The sequence below is a fragment of the Aquarana catesbeiana genome, linkage group LG11 (assembly GCF_042186555.1).
Source record: "Aquarana catesbeiana isolate 2022-GZ linkage group LG11, ASM4218655v1, whole genome shotgun sequence".
Lineage (NCBI taxonomy): Eukaryota > Metazoa > Chordata > Amphibia > Anura > Ranidae > Aquarana > Aquarana catesbeiana.
The window spans coordinates 233,794,979-233,810,480 of record NC_133334.1 but is presented as its reverse complement, the minus strand read 5'-3'; the positions used below and the strand labels follow the sequence as shown (position 1 = coordinate 233,810,480).

At 45.8% G+C, this 15,502-nt stretch overlaps 1 protein-coding gene across 1 annotated transcript; it reads left to right on the top strand.

Moving 5' to 3' along the window:
* The first annotated feature begins 4,658 nt into the window (after positions 1-4,658).
* On the top strand, positions 4,659-8,045 carry LOC141111656 (protein phosphatase 1 regulatory subunit 3D-like). Its single transcript, XM_073603808.1, has one exon. It carries the CDS (start codon positions 4,922-4,924, stop codon positions 5,966-5,968), a length of 1,047 nt encoding a protein of 348 aa, XP_073459909.1. The 5' UTR covers positions 4,659-4,921; the 3' UTR covers positions 5,969-8,045.
* Positions 8,046-15,502: the final 7,457 nt, after the last annotated feature.

The window sequence follows — 15,502 nt, the reverse complement described above, 5'->3', positions numbered from 1 at the left end:
AGGCACTATAACTTTCACGCAAACCAATTAATATAAACTTATTGTGATTTATCTATTTTATTTTTTTTTTTTTTACAAAAGACATATAGCAGAGCACATTTTGGCAAAAATTTATGAACAAATTAGATTTTTTTTTTTTTATTTACGTTTTATAGCAGAAAGTAAAAAATATTTTTTTTTTTTTCTAAATTTTCAGTCTATTTTCTTTATGTCACCAAAAAAAACAAACAAAAAAAAACAGTGGTGATCAAATACCACCAAAAGAAATCTCTATTTGTATGAAATAAATTATGTAAATTTCGTTTGTGTACAGCGCGCAATTGCCAGTTAAATTAGTGCGGTGCGGAATAGCAAAAAATGGCCTGGTCATGAAGGGGGTAAAATCATTGAGAGCTAAAGTAATTGGCTCCTGTCCACATTGGCCCTAGTATGTGTATGTTTGAATGTGAGTTAGGGACTTTAGATCGTAAGCTCCTTGAGGGCAGGAACTGATGTGACTGTACACTATATTATCAAAAATATTGGGACGTCTGCCTTTACACGCACATGAACTTTAATGGAACCCCAGTCTTAGTTCATAGGGTTCAATACTGAGTTGGCCCACCTTTTGCAACTGTAACAGCTTCAACTCTTCTGGGAAGTCTGTCCACAAGGTTTAGGAGTGTGTATGGGAATGTTGGACCATTCTTCTAAAAGCACATTTGTGAGGTCAGGCACTGATGTGGACGAGAAAGCTTGGCTCACAGTCTGCGCTCTAATTCTTCCCAAAGGTGTTCTATCGGGTTGAGGTCAGGACTCTGTGCAGGCCAGTCAAGTTGCTCCACCCCAAACTCGCTCATCCAAGTCTTTATGGACCTTGCTTTGTGCACTGGTCCAAATCATTTGGTGGAGGGGGGATTATGGTGCGGGGTTGTTTTTCAGGGGTTGGGCTTGTCCCCTTAGTTCCAGTAAAGAGAACTCTTAAAGCGTCAGCATACCAAGACATTTTGAACAATTCCATGCTCCCAACTTTGTAGGAATAGTTTGGGGATGGCCCCTTCCTGTTCCAACATGACTGCACACCAGTGTACAAAGCAAGGTCCCAAAGACATGGATGAGCAAGTTTGGGGTGGAGGAACTTGACTGGCCTGCACAGAGTCCTGACCTCAACCCGACAGAACACCTTTGGGATGAATTAGAGCGCAGACTGTGAGCCAGGCCTTTTCATCCAACATCACTGCCTGACCTCACAAATGCGCTTCTGGAAGAATGGTCAAAACATTCCCATAGACACACTCCTAAACCTTGTGGACAGCCTTCCCAGAAGAGTTGAAGCCGTTATAGCTGCAAAGGGTGGGCCAACTCAATATTGAACCCTATAGACTAAGACTGGGGTGCCATTAAAGTTCATGTTAAGGCAAGCGTCCCAATACTTTTGGTAATACAGTGTAGGTTAGTCTAAGATTGTGGATGCCTGTAGAGTTAGAGATTTTAGTGTTAGGGTGGACTTCTACTAAGTGTTTGTTACCCTAAAAAAAATAGAGATTCTGTTTCCTTATAGCAGGTTCATCAGCACAGTGCTTGTGCTATCTAACCTGCCCCTCTGGAAGCTGCAAAAAACCTGGCAGATCCTGCCACTTTCTGCCTTCTCCTTTGTAAACTGACCACGGCTTATCATGACTGCTGAGCCCTGACACTGTGGTCAGTTTTCCTGCCTCCGTGATCCGCAGCTCTCCTCTCCCCCATCCCCTCCCTGCCTGTCAGCTCGGGAGTCTGTGTCTCTGTCTCCCCCCCCCCCTCTCTTTTAAGCTGCTATCCTGCACTGACTCCCGGCAGCTCTGATACTCCGATCCAGGACTACAGTGGGAGGGGCCGAGCAGCCCTGGACTGGAGTATCAGAGCGGCTGGGAGTCATGTGACCAGCCTGAAGATATTTCACAAAAAAGGTATGTAGAGGCATTGATTCTAACAAACACTTATACAATGCAAGATGGCAGCTTAAAATGGGGGGCTGGTAGCAAAGCATCATTTAGGGTTACAAACCCTTTTACACTGGGGCGCTTTTCAGGCGTTTTAGTGCTAAAAATAGCACCTGTAAAGCCACCCCAGTGTGAAAGTCTAAGTGCTTTCACACTCGGGTGGTGCGCTTGCAGGACAGGAGAAAAAGTCCTGCAAGCAGCATCTTTAGGGCGATGCGGGAGCTGTGTATAGAGCACTCCTACACCGCCCCGACCATTGAAATGAATGGGCAGCGTTGCTGAAGCGCCAGCAAATCGCTTTGGCAGCGCTGCAACACGGCGCTTTTAACCCTTTCCTCGGCTGCTAGCGGGGGTTAAAAGTGCCCCGCTATCGGCCGAAAAGCACCACTAAAACTAGCGGTGCTTTACCGCTACCGCCCCAGTATGAAAGGGCTCTTAAGGTTTTACATGATTTAGTGCTTTTTATTCATATGTACAACGTTATTGGGAGCTGGTGATATCTTTCTGGATTCATACCCCGAGACATTCTTGAGGTTGTGCTTCCTGGTTCAAGTACTGCTAGAGGGAGCGAGTCCCCAAAAGCCCTTTTGACAGTGGAGGCTGGTCGTTTTTTTTTTTTTGGGTGGGGGGGGCAAACAACTCCCCCAAGTCCTGCTTGGTCAGGTCACCTGCACTCGGGGTCTCCCGGTCTGGCAGGCAGCGATCCTACAGACATGCGTCTTCTCCCTCCTCCTCCTAGGCGTCCAATAGGATCGGGTGATGGGTCTCAGGACACACTTCCTGATTGGCTGGGAGGAGGATCAGTGTGAGAATAGTTAATATTCATTTGCTATTCTCACACAACTGGGTGAGCTTGGAGCGCAGTGCCCTGCGCCCCGAGCCCATCTTTTTCTGAAGCCAATTAGAGCCTCAAGCTCTAATCACGTGCTTCAAATAAAAAGTAGGGGGCGAGCCTTTTGACCTGCCTGTATTTAGGGGTCCACAAACTCTGGTAAGAGGACATCTTATTAGAGTGTTGGGGATTGGCCTCTTTGGTAAAGGGAAGGAGATAACATCTTCGATCTTTTAGCTGTTGGAACCACACATCTCTCACTATTTGTTGTGGGACTGTCTTTCACGTTGGATTTATAGATTATTACTATATAATGATTTTTACACAATTGTTGTTAGCGCAACACTTTTTGTTCACAGGCGCGGGGCTGGTGAAAGGTTTTTTGACACCCTAGGCGAAACCTCATTTTACTGCCCCCCTTGGCTCCACCCCTTTTGCCTGCCCATGTATATCCCACCATTTTTAATGAAGCACCCATCAAATGCAGCCTACCAGTGCCCATCAAATGTAGCCTCACCAGCACCCATCAATGCAACCTCACTAGCGCCCATCAAATTCAGCCTCACAAGCGCCCATCAAATGCAGCCTCACAAGCGCCCATCAAATGCAGCCTCACAAGCGCCCATCAAATGCAGCCTCACAAGCGCCCATCAATGCAACCTCACCAGCGCTCATCAATGCAGCCTCACCAGCGCTCATCAATGCAGCCTCACCAGCGCTCATCAATGCAGCCTCACCAGCGCCCATCAAATGCAGTCTACCAGCGCCCATCAATGCAGCCTCACAAGCGTCCATCAATGCAGCCTCACCAGCGCCCATCAATGCAACCTCACCAGCGCCCATCAAATGCAGCCTACCAGCGCCCATCAATGCAACCTCACCAGTGCCCATCAAATGCAGCCTCACAAGCGCCCATCAATGCAACCTCACCAGCGCCCATCAAATGCAGCCTCACAAGTGCCCATCAAATGCAGCCTCACCAGCGCCCATCAATGCAGCCTCACCAGCGCCCATCAAATGCAGCCTCACCAGCGCTCATCAAATACAGCCTACCAGTGCCCATCAATGCTGCCTCACCAGTGCCCACCAAATGCAGCCTCACCAGCGCCCATCAACTGCAGCCTCACCAGCGCCCATCAATGCTGCCTCACCAGTGCCTATCAATGAATGTTTGCTTGCTTCCATTCATTCGGGAGTTGGGACACAGTCCTCCGCCGCCGCTGCTCCTCTGACACTATGGGGTTTATTTACTAAAGGCAAATCCACTTTGCACTTGGAAGTGCAGTTGCTGTACATCCGACGGGGACATGCAAGGAAAATAAAAAAACAGCATTTTATCTTGCACATGATTGGATGATAAAATCAGCAGAGCTTCCCCTCATTTCAGATCTTCCCCTCAGATCTAAAGCGACTGCACTTCCAAGTGCACTTCCAGTGCAAAGTAGATTTGCCTTTAGTAAATCAACACCTTCAACAGCTTCATTCACACATAGATAACATAGTTACATAACTTCTATGTAACTATGTATGTAACTATGTAACCTATGTGTGAATGAAGCTGCGGTTGCCTGCTAATGCTGAGACTTAGTTACTTGCTGCAGAGAGAAGTGAGTTAGGAACACCAGTGACCGGGGCGCCCCTAGACAGCAGTACGCCCTAGGCGGCTGCCAAGTTTGCCTAGCGGTAGCGCCGCCCGCGCACAGGCGCTATATAAATACCCGTAGTAAATAAATAAGATCCAAAGCAGCTTATATATAATATTCTCTCCTGCCAGCTGTGCTGTAATCATCTTAGCGGTGGCGAAGAAGGGAAATGAGATGACATAATAAATGCCAGCGGCTCCATCCAGTGTTCCTAGAGTGCCTGGCATGGCTGAGCGGTGCCCAGGCGGCACGGACAGTGTTAATGCTCCGGGCTGTATGGAGGGGAGAGGAGTGAGGAGGGAGGTGTGACAGCAATGTGCTGGCTGCTGGGGATGAATGAGGAATGCAGCAGACATGGCACTGCCCTTTCCAGCAGCCGCTGCTCAATGACAGCAGTGTGCCGGCTCTCTGGTGCCCGCCCGGCCGCTCTCTGATGCCCGCTGTCTGGTGCCCGCGTTCCGCTGAGCGCACAGGGTGATGTGTGAACGATGCTGAGCGCCTCCTCCTCTTCCAGCGCTGCTTGTGGCTCTTGCAGGGATGTTATGTGCGTCACGACACGTCAGCCCCAGCATCTTCCCCCCGCTCTGGTCCACACTCAGCCCCTTCCATGTAGCGGGGAGACGAAGGAGAGAGCACGGAGCTGTCCGGGGTGTATGGACACCATGCCCACCCACCGCCACCTGCTGCCCCGCAACTTCAGCTGCACTGCCGTACTGTACGGAGAGAGCCCGGACACCCCGGAGGACGACGATGTCCCCGACGGAGAGGAGGAGGCGCTGGAGAAGAACAAGGAGCCCAGCAAGCCCGTCACCCCCCGCGGCAGGGAGGTCACCATCGTCCCGCAGAGTCCGACCGCACGCCGGAGAGCCAAGTCCCTGCCCACCCCCGCAGAGCGGAGGCACCTGGAGGTGGTGGTCCCCAGGAAGAAGGAGGTGAGGTTCGCCGATTCTTTGGGACTGGAGCTCACCTCGGTCCGGCATTTCAGTGACGCCGAGATGCCCCGGGTTCCCTATCACGTGCTTGCCGGGCTGCGCTGCAGGGAAGCGTGCCCCGCGGGGGCCGAGCTCAGCACGCTCCTGTTCCGCGCGGCTCCTGGCTCCACCCACCTGGATCCGCTCTTCACGAACCCAGGCAGCAGACCGGATTACCTGGAACTGGTCAGACAGCGCAGGGTCTGCCTGGAGACTCTGCAGACCGACCTCTTCAGCATCAGCGGAGACCTGAGAGTCCTCAACCTGTCTTATGAGAAGGAGGTGGCGGTCAGGTTCTCTGTGGACTCCTGGAAGACCTCCAGCGAAGTGGCCGCCAGCTTCCAGCGGGGATTTAGTGATAGGTACACGGACCGCTTCTCCTTTAAGTTGCTTTGCCCCATGCTGTTGAATAAAGAAGGGGTGCTGGAATTCGCCATCCGTTACCGGGTGTGCGGGGCCGAGTACTGGGACAACAACGACGGTGAAAATTACAAGGTGAAAAGTCATCGGGCCATGGTATCTCCACCCAAGGAGTTAGACAGCGCTTGGATCCACTTCATTTAGTGGTGCGCGGAAGCCAAGGAAGGCTTAACGTCAACTTGCCTTCAGATTAGCGTCAAAATGTATCACGGGCCTCGGGAAGGAGCCTCCCGTCACGCGTGAGGTCAACGAGGAGGATATTACGGATCCAATGAACTGTTCTGCTGTAATAATTAGTCTAGTGAAACAAGGCATTCATTATTTGAAAATAGGAAGTAATACAAGTGGTTCTATTTATTTATGCGCAACGAGTGGAGTACTAGACTTAGTACCGCCACCCAGCACATGGCGAAGTACGGGGAGAAGAGATAGTCCTGGGTGTCAAGGTCATAAATGCAATATATTTTTGAAGGAGACTATTTTTGAAATGCCACATTGCCTTTCAAGAGGAGAGTATAATGGCGGGCAACCACGGCTCAGGGGGGTGTATAGGAAAGAAAAAGATGGTTTTTACGTGTGGCAACTTACATAACAACTTTGTACAGAAAAACACATGTTCTTCTCCATTGTCTGTAATGGTCAAACATGACCAGTTCTTTGTTGGGTGTCCCACCGTCCTTCTCAGCAGGTCTAGATCATCCTCAATCCAACAAATGCTCTACCAAGGAAAACCCGCCATCTTCTCTACTTTGATCTGGTTTTCTGAAGGACTCTTTGGTGTTCATTTCTGGTTTCCATGTCTCATAATGTGTATTAAGTTACTTCTTCAAGTGTTCCTTCACAACAAGGATCCGAAGCAGCCATTTTTTGGGTTTTCCCCATATCCTGCTTGTCCATCTACTATTGCACTACCAAGGCATGAGAATTAAAGTGATGTGCTTGAGTAATATGAATGGATCTCGTTGAATCTCGTGCACTTCATGCCTTACCCCCACTAAATGGCTGTTTTTACTGCGTGTAGCAGTTTATTGAGGGTCAGTCCATACAAAACTGATGCTGGTGGGTTGAAGTACTGATCGGCATCTTATGTTTTGCAGGTGACACCAGGGGGTGATTACTCTTTACCTTTGTCCCCTGTCCACCCAACTGGTTTGACCAAGGTTAACAATACTTGTTCATTTTTAATAATGTATTATTTACTGAGATTGCAGCAAAGGGAGTGAGACTTCACAGCAAACAGGCAAACGCAGGATTTCTTGCAGACAAAATGAGCCAGTGGATGACTCACCATTATCTATAATATAGGTTTTGTATGGACTGGCCCTTTAAGGATTATGAGTTGTAACCGTTATTTCCTAATTTGGTGCATGTTTCATAATCAGGTGCTCGTTATTTCTTCTGCCAAGGCACCGGAAACCATTTGTGTGCCTGTGAAAACGATTGCTTTGGTCAGCTCGTGCTTGGCTGAAACATATGACTGATAATATTTCCTTGTGATTTATTTGTACTTGGTGTGTAAAGAACAGCGATGTGTCCGTGGCAGCCAATTGTTGTTATGCTTTTATCAGTTTAGTGCTGCTTACTAGTCGAAAGCTGGACTGTGATTGGTTGGAGCACCCCTGCTCTTTACACTTCAGTAAGGGTCTTGTCTTCTGTTAGGAATGAGGGATATGCAAATAGCGGACCTCCAGCTGTTGCAAAACTACAAGTTCCATCATGCCTCTGCCTCTGGGTGTCATGCTTGTGACTGTCAGAGTTTTGCAATGCCTCATGGGACTTGTAGTTCTGCAACAGCTGGAGGTCTGCTAATTGCATGTCCCTGTGTGCAGAGCAAGGATGATATACAAAGTGTGATGTCCTCAGCTCCAATTTAACCTTCACTGTCTTTACTAACCTAATGCTGACCATACACTACCAGTGATGTCGAACCTTGGCACTCCAGATGTTTTAGAACTACATTTCCCATGATGCTCACCCACACTGCAGAGTGCAAGAGCATCATGGGAAACGTAGTTCCAAAACATCTGGGGGTGCCAAGGTTCGCCATCACTGCACTATACAATCCCATTGTTCAAACCCCTTAAGGCTCGATTCACACCTATGCATGTTGCTTTTGAGCGTTTTTGGAGGTTTTTTTTTCATGCTTGCCGCGTTTTTGAGCCGCGTTTTTGCCACGTTTTTGCCGCGATTTTGCCGCGATTTGCGTTTTGCGTTTTTTTTTTTTTTTTTCTTTTTTTTTTACAGTCTTACAAAAAAATTACAAAAAAAAAAAAAAAAAAAAAAAAAAAAAACGGCAAAAACGCACCAAAAACGCATCAAAAACGCATCAAAAACGCTGCAAAAAAGGTGCACTTGCGTTTTTGATGCTTGTCCATTGAAAACCATTACATGCAAAACGCTGCATTTTGCATGAGAAAAAGTCCCCGACCCTTTCCAAAAACGCGGAGATACAAAAAAGCATTGATGTGAACATGTTCCATAGGAACCCATGTTAAAAAATTCCCGTGCATTTCTGCAAAATGCAAAATGCATCAAAAAACGCGCTAGTGTGAATGGGGCCTAAGGCTCGATTCACACCTATGCATGTTGCTTTTGAGCGTTTCTGCAGTGTTTTTTGTGATGCTTGCCACGTTTTTGAGCAGCGTTTTTACTGCGTTTTTGCCGCGTTTTGCGGCAAAACGCATCAAAAACGCTGCACTTGCGTTTTTGATGCAGGTCCATTGAATTCTATTACATGCAAAACGCTGCATTTTGCATGAAAAAAAGTCCCTGACCCTTTCCAAAAACGCAGAGGTACAAAAAGGCATTGATGTGAACATGTTCCATAGGAACACATGTTAAAAAATTCCCATGCATTTCTGCAAAATGCAAAATGCATCAAAAAGCGCGCTAGTGTGAATGGAGCCTTAGGCCTGGTTCACTTCTGTTTGTTTTTTTTAGTGCGTTTTGCAGAAACGCACTAAAGACCCTTTATTATGGTTTTCCAATGGGACACATTCACATCTATGTGTTTTTCAGCCACTGCATTTTTGGAAAGGGTCAGGGACCACAACATGGTGCGTTTTTGGTTCAATAGACTTCATGCTGGACATGCTGCTGAAAAGCATGTAGTGCGTTTTTGATGCGTTTTGAGTATTTAATTTGCCTAACAACAAAAATAACTCCCCTTTAAAACAAAAAAAAGTGTAAAAAATGCAAAACGCATGAAAAATGTGTCAAACACGTGTGTGCAAAAATGCAAAAAGCTGCGCTGAAACAGATCAGAAGCAAACTTCATAGGTGTGAACCAGGCCTGATGCTGGCCATAGATGCTTACATTTTATCATCTAACCCAGGTTTCTGCACAGATGTCAATGTAAATCGCAGCCTGAAATCGCAAAAAGTAGTACAGAAACGACTTTTTGAAATCGGTGCCACGCCGGAAATGCACCGATTAGAATGGTGCCATTGCCGCCAATTTGACATGCGACTTGACGTGTGAACCAGGGCTAAGGCTTGGTTCACACTGATGCGGTGTGAATCTGATGCGATTTCACACTGCGATTTCTGTTGTGACAGGTGCGATTCTAATGCGAGTTTATGCAATTTCTAATGGGGAGTTTGCAAAGCTAGAGATAAAATTTGCACTAAACTCGCACGGGACCCTTTTTTTTTTTTTTTTATAACCAGATCAGAATCGCATTGCATAGATGTGAACTTTTTCATAGCAAACAATGTTTTTTCAGATGACATGCGAATTGATGCCTTTTGGATTAGATTTAATCCGCATAGAATTCTTATCAGGACTTAGGCTGGGTTCATACACATGCGATGCGGGAACCAGCGCGATTTCAGTGCGGGTTCCCGCATCGCATGTCACTCGAAGACAGTTCATACTGCCCTCTGCGAACCGCTGCGGGTGTCAATAGAAAGTTAATGACACCCTCAGATCGGTACAAGAATCGGATCGCATAAGTGTGAACACCCATGCGATCCGATTCCAGTGTGGACCAAAAAAAGGGCCCATTTTGGTGCGAATGCGATGCGATTTCAGCTATACAGTTTGTATGGCTGAAATCGCATCACACAGACATCGCAATGTGATCTGCACAACAGTGTGGTGCGAATCACATGCAATGTCTGTGTTCACACCAGTGTGAACTCAGCCTAAGACGCAGCTTAGGTCAGGTTCAACCAAACTGAGTCGATCGTCCAGGACAAAATATTATCTATTGTGTGGCATCAATCTGCAGAACTGAGATGCTTTGCTCATGAATTTGATTGTATTGTGATCGATCAGAATATAAGATTGAATGGTGAACAGATGCGATCGATAACTTACAAACGTATCTTCCAACCATCATTCGAAGCTGAATTCCCTGTGTGTGTCATATTGATCAAATGGGTTTTCGACTATAAAGCGATTATTCCTATTGGGAGAGATCAAGCAGAAAAAATGATTTACTGAAGCGTGCCTGGCCACCTATAGATCTACAATCAACCAGGGCCTGCCTGATTGGTTACATATTGAATGGATTTTTTGGGCTTGTCCTCGGATTACATAGTTTTGGTTTGTGGATTGTACAATCAGATTGTATAGTATATTCAGTACTGGCACAGGCTCGTCCAGCGCCCAGGGCAGGGATGTGGGACTGTGCCCCTCCTGCTGCAAATATATTATATAGAATGGGTGTTCCGCCATGTGCCCATTATCTGCCACCTTGATCAAGTTGCCCATGGTTGGCGTGGATGGTGCACTGCACATGCTTGGCCAATCACTTGCTTTCTAGCAGCTGGAAGGTAGCACTGTGTGTTTTTTGTGTCAGTTGTGGGCAGATGGGGTAGAGAGTGGGCATGTTGAAGCATGTTTTAGCAGTAGCTGTCAGAGCAGACATGATGGTGGCCAGCCACCGATCTGGAGCATGCAGAGCTTGAGCCCAGGGCGACTGTCGTCCTGCCCACCCCTTTTGGTTGCCAGCGACCGATCTGGAGCATGCAGAACTGGAGCCCAGGGCGACTGTCCCTCCTGCCCACCCCTTGTCCCAGCCCTGCATGCATGGCCAGCTTAAAATCAAACTGGTTGCTATGGGCTACAGCAGTTTGCACCTCATCATGGTTTTTTTTTTTTTTTCTTATTCATTAAGGCTTTGTTTCCACTATTGCAACCCCAAAGTCGCGCGATTTACAGTGTGACTTTGCAAAGCGATTTTTGAATGCGATGTCATGCGACCGGTAAAAACCACATGAGAACAATTCGCACCGAAGTCGGAACAAAAGTAGTGCAAAAAACTTTTTTTTGGAGTCGCTGCGACTTGAGTCGCAACAATTAGAACGGGGACCATTGAAATCCATGGGTTTTGATTTGTCCTGCGACTTCACATGTGTCAAGTCGCACAACAACTCGCAGTAGTGGAAACAGAGCCTTAGTCTATATTCACAATCTAAGACCTTACACCTCTCTTGAGGAATTTCAGTTGGAAACGATTATGCTTTACGGTTATTCTTACGCAGTGAATCACACCTAACCTGAACCAAGCTGAGCTTTGTGTTACATTGGACTAAATCTACGTATTTTCCTATAAATTTATTTTTGTGCGTCTAGAGTTGAGATTGTAAATGTCCTGAACACAAGCGGCTCTGGTCTCTGCAATGGAAGTGAGTGCAGAGCTGTGTTAAACAGGTCACTGCTGAATAATTGATGGTTTCTGCACCATACATGGCCATATGTAGGCTATCTGATCTGTCTGCGGTTCCCCAAAACGGGGCTTTATTTTTAGATCCCGAGGTCAGTGGAAGAGAACTGTTGACAGACTTGTATTATCTTCACCACCGCTCACATTCATAGCACCGGACTTCCAGCTAGTGTGTCTGTATACAATTTACACTATGCTTAGTATTCACTTATCATACTGGTCTAAATTCAATAATGTGTTGCATCCACCGGTATGATTAGGTACCGCTGTCAAAAATGATTCCATGTATCATGTGTTAGGATTTCAATAATGAATGTATAAACTACAAAATGCTTCTATGGGTGGAGTTGTTCAGACTTTCAAAGCTAAACAAGGTAGGAGACGTGAAGTGGTCCTTCGTCAAGTCTGTAATTACTGTAATAGGTTTAGCAGCAGTGCAGTTAAAGTAGATCTAAAGGCCTAACCTTTTTAAAGATTTGGATAGATTGTTGAGGGGGTTAGAACCTCGGTCAGGTGTTTATTGCTGTCTGTGTCCCTCTTAGGGAGATTTATGCAGTGGTCAGGGGCAGCTGGCAACAAGAATTAGTAGATACTTGCCGGCGGTCGTAAAGGCTGCCTGCGTACTCCGTGTGCAAACAGCTGCGGCTGTCAACAGGGGCTGTCAGATTTGTACTCTGTGTAACCATTCATCTGATTGGTTACTAGGGATGCACCGATATATCGTCCGCCAAAATCAGGGTTATCAGCGTTTTGTGTAATCATTCATCTGATTGGTTACTAGGGATGCACCGATTTATCGGCCACCGAAAATAGGGTTATCAGCGTTTTGTGTAACCATTCATCTGATTGGTTTCTAGAGATGCACCGATATATTGGTCGCTGAAAATAGGGTTATCAACGTTTTGTGTAACCATTCATCTGATTGGTTACTAGAGATGCACTGATATATTGGCCGCCAAAATCAGGGTTATCAGCGTTTTGTGTAACCATTCATCAGATTGATTTCTAGAGATGCACCGATATATCGGCCGCCGAAAATAGGCTTAGCATCGTTTTGCCGATAGAAAAAAAGGTGCCGATCCCTTTCAGGCAAAAATAGGATTAGCGGTGCCGATCATTTTCGGCTAAAAATAGGATTAGCGGTGCCGATCATTTTTGGCTAAAATAGGTTTATTGGTGCTGATCATTTTCAGACAAAAATAGAATTATGGTGCAGATCATTTTCGGCCAAAAATAGGATTATTGGTGCCAATAATGTCCAAAAATAGGGTTATCTGTGCCGATAATGGCCAAAAAGAAATTAATATTCAATAAAATTGATTATATTTATTAAAAAGTTGAATATAATACAATTAAATATAAAATTATTATTATTTTTTTTTTTTTTTAGACAAATTGTCTATTTCAGTTTTTGGCAAAGTGCATCCTGAATTTTTGCTTTCGGTACCGAAATTTTAATTTCGGAGCATCGCTATTGGTTATATTAAAGCCTCCGACCTAGGACACATCCAGTGTTCATTCGGTGTCAGTGATTCTGCTAGGCTTTGGCCGCACACAAACTGGTCGCAGAGTGTTGCTGCGTCCAGAAGCGGCGTTTAACAGATATGTGCCCGTGTGACTGTAGCCTAATTTTTCTCAACAATCACCAATATCACCGGAAATAATAAAATGAGGGTCCATCCAAAAATTTAAGTTGCCACCAGAACAGAAAAAAAGGGGAATCTTCAAATAAGGATAATGCCCCGTACACACGGTCGGACTTTGTTCGGACATTCCGACAACAAAATCCTAGGATTTTTTCCGACGCATGTTGGCTCAAACTTGTCTTGCATACACACGGTCACACAAAGTTGTCGGAAAATCCGATCGTTTTAAACGCGGTGACATAAAACATGTACGTCGGGACTATAAACGGGGCAGTGGCCAATATCTTTCATCTCTTTATTTATTCTGAGCATGCGTGGCACTTTGTCCGTCGGATTTGTGTACACACGATCGGAATTTCCGACAACGGATTTTGTTGTCGGAAAATTTTATCTCCTGCTCTCCAACTTTGTGTGTCGGAAAATCCGATGGAAAATGTCCGATGGAGCCCACACACGGTCGGAATTTCCGACAACACGCTCCGATCGGACATTTTCCATTGGAAAATCCGACCGCCGTGTGTACGGGGCATAACAGTTTAAGCCCCGGTTCACACTAGAACGCGGTGCAGGAAAATCTCACCGCCCTTGCAATCTGTGCATGTTCCCCGACACCCCAAGCGCAGGTGGAAAACGTACCGGATCCCATGGTAGGCAATACAGTTGCAGTGCATTGCAAAAATTGCTGCATGCACTACTCTCTATCCCTATGAATAAGCTCAGAGGGGCAGAGCAAAACACGTTGGGGGCATGGCCTTGTTTGCGCCCAGGCTGAGGTTGCCATATACCACATTACAGTGGGTCTGTCTTGATATGCGGCTTACGGGACATGCTTCTTATCTTACGCATGCACTACCTTGGTGCGGTCCAGTGCGATTCAGATCCCTTAAAAATGAAGAGCTCAAATCGCACCGCACTGAATGGCATGTGAATTGCACAGGAATGCGGTGCAATGCATAGTTTAAACCAAGGCTAAGAGGGAATATCCCTCACATTGGAAAGACATCCTCTCAATTCCTGTTGAGTCTGCAGGACAGGAAGTGAAGGAAAATCTCCCCAATGGGACACAAGTGGCAAAACAAAACTGAGAGTGGTTTTAGCGTTCCTCTACTCTATTCAATATGAAATACAAAAAAAAACCACTTTGGCTTTAGATGCAATAATATATCAAATGTTCTTGTGTTGTGTAATTTAGCAACCAATGAGGTACAAGTGCTCAAAAGTAAAAAAAAAAATGTAAATATGTGATTATGTATGAGGCGATAGCATAAATCTTCCATGACAGAAGATGGTGTCATTGGTAAATCTTCTTAGGTCTAGTTTACACAGGCTTCAGCTTGTAATAGCATTGTGTACAGCAAGCAGTTACAAAGGCTTTCTTGGCAGACCTCTCTCAGCAGATCCGACCGCTGCTTCTGAAAATGCTAGTTGCCTGGCTCTGCGTCTTCAGTACGTTGAGTCACTGACCTGAAACAGTTGTGCAGATAAGGACTCTTTTACTCAGTTACTACCTGATCCACATACTTCCAATGGGTCAGTGACTTGGAAATTGTTGAAACCAGAGGATCGGTATAACAGACGGGTCATTAGCATTTTTCTGACGCACATCAGTCTTTCTATTTTGCCAGGTTTACTCCGAGAATGGCAATGTTGAACCTGGATCTTAATGGGAGTGATAGAGAAAAATAACTGTGGCCTCTATAGTGAATTGCTATAGATAAAAATCATCAGAGACTTGTACCATCATCCAGAAATCTAGAAATAAAGGGATTGGGAGCCTAGTCCCCAACCAGGCTGCCACAAGAACATGGGGGCAAAGGGACTATTGCGGTACAGTAAAACAATACATTTGAATTATATAACAAATATATAACAAATACAAAAGATTTTTATTGGTGCAGGAAACATAATCAATTACAGATTAAAACATGATAGCAGTTCATATATATCACCAAAATAATTTAACCCCAGAAGGGGAGAACCATAGTGGGACATTTAATCACAGATGGCATCTCTCTCAACTAGTTTCGCGGACAATAGCCGCTTCGTCAGGAGGGTATCTGTAATTTAATTAGCAGATTGATCAGAGAACAATATAGTCATAATCGATAAAAAAAATGGGAGTGATAGTTGCCAACTTAGACAAGTAATCGGCTGACTTTAGCAAGCGCTTACAAGCTGAAGCCTGTGTGATTTATGTATTAGGGCCCATTCACACCAGGACGTTGCGGTAACCCATGTTACATGTGTTGGTTGGCCGCTATTCATTGTGAATGGCACCTCAACACTCTTGTGCTGCAACTCAGCGCAGCAACATCTAACCTGTCCCATGCATTGAATGCATTTTGAATGGGCTGTTTAAC

Bases quoted from the DNA above. Each gene is read 5' to 3' on its own strand.
- LOC141111656 (XM_073603808.1), top strand. From the start codon at position 4,922: ATGCTGAGCGCCTCCTCCTCTTCCAGCGCTGCTTGTGGCTCTTGCAGG.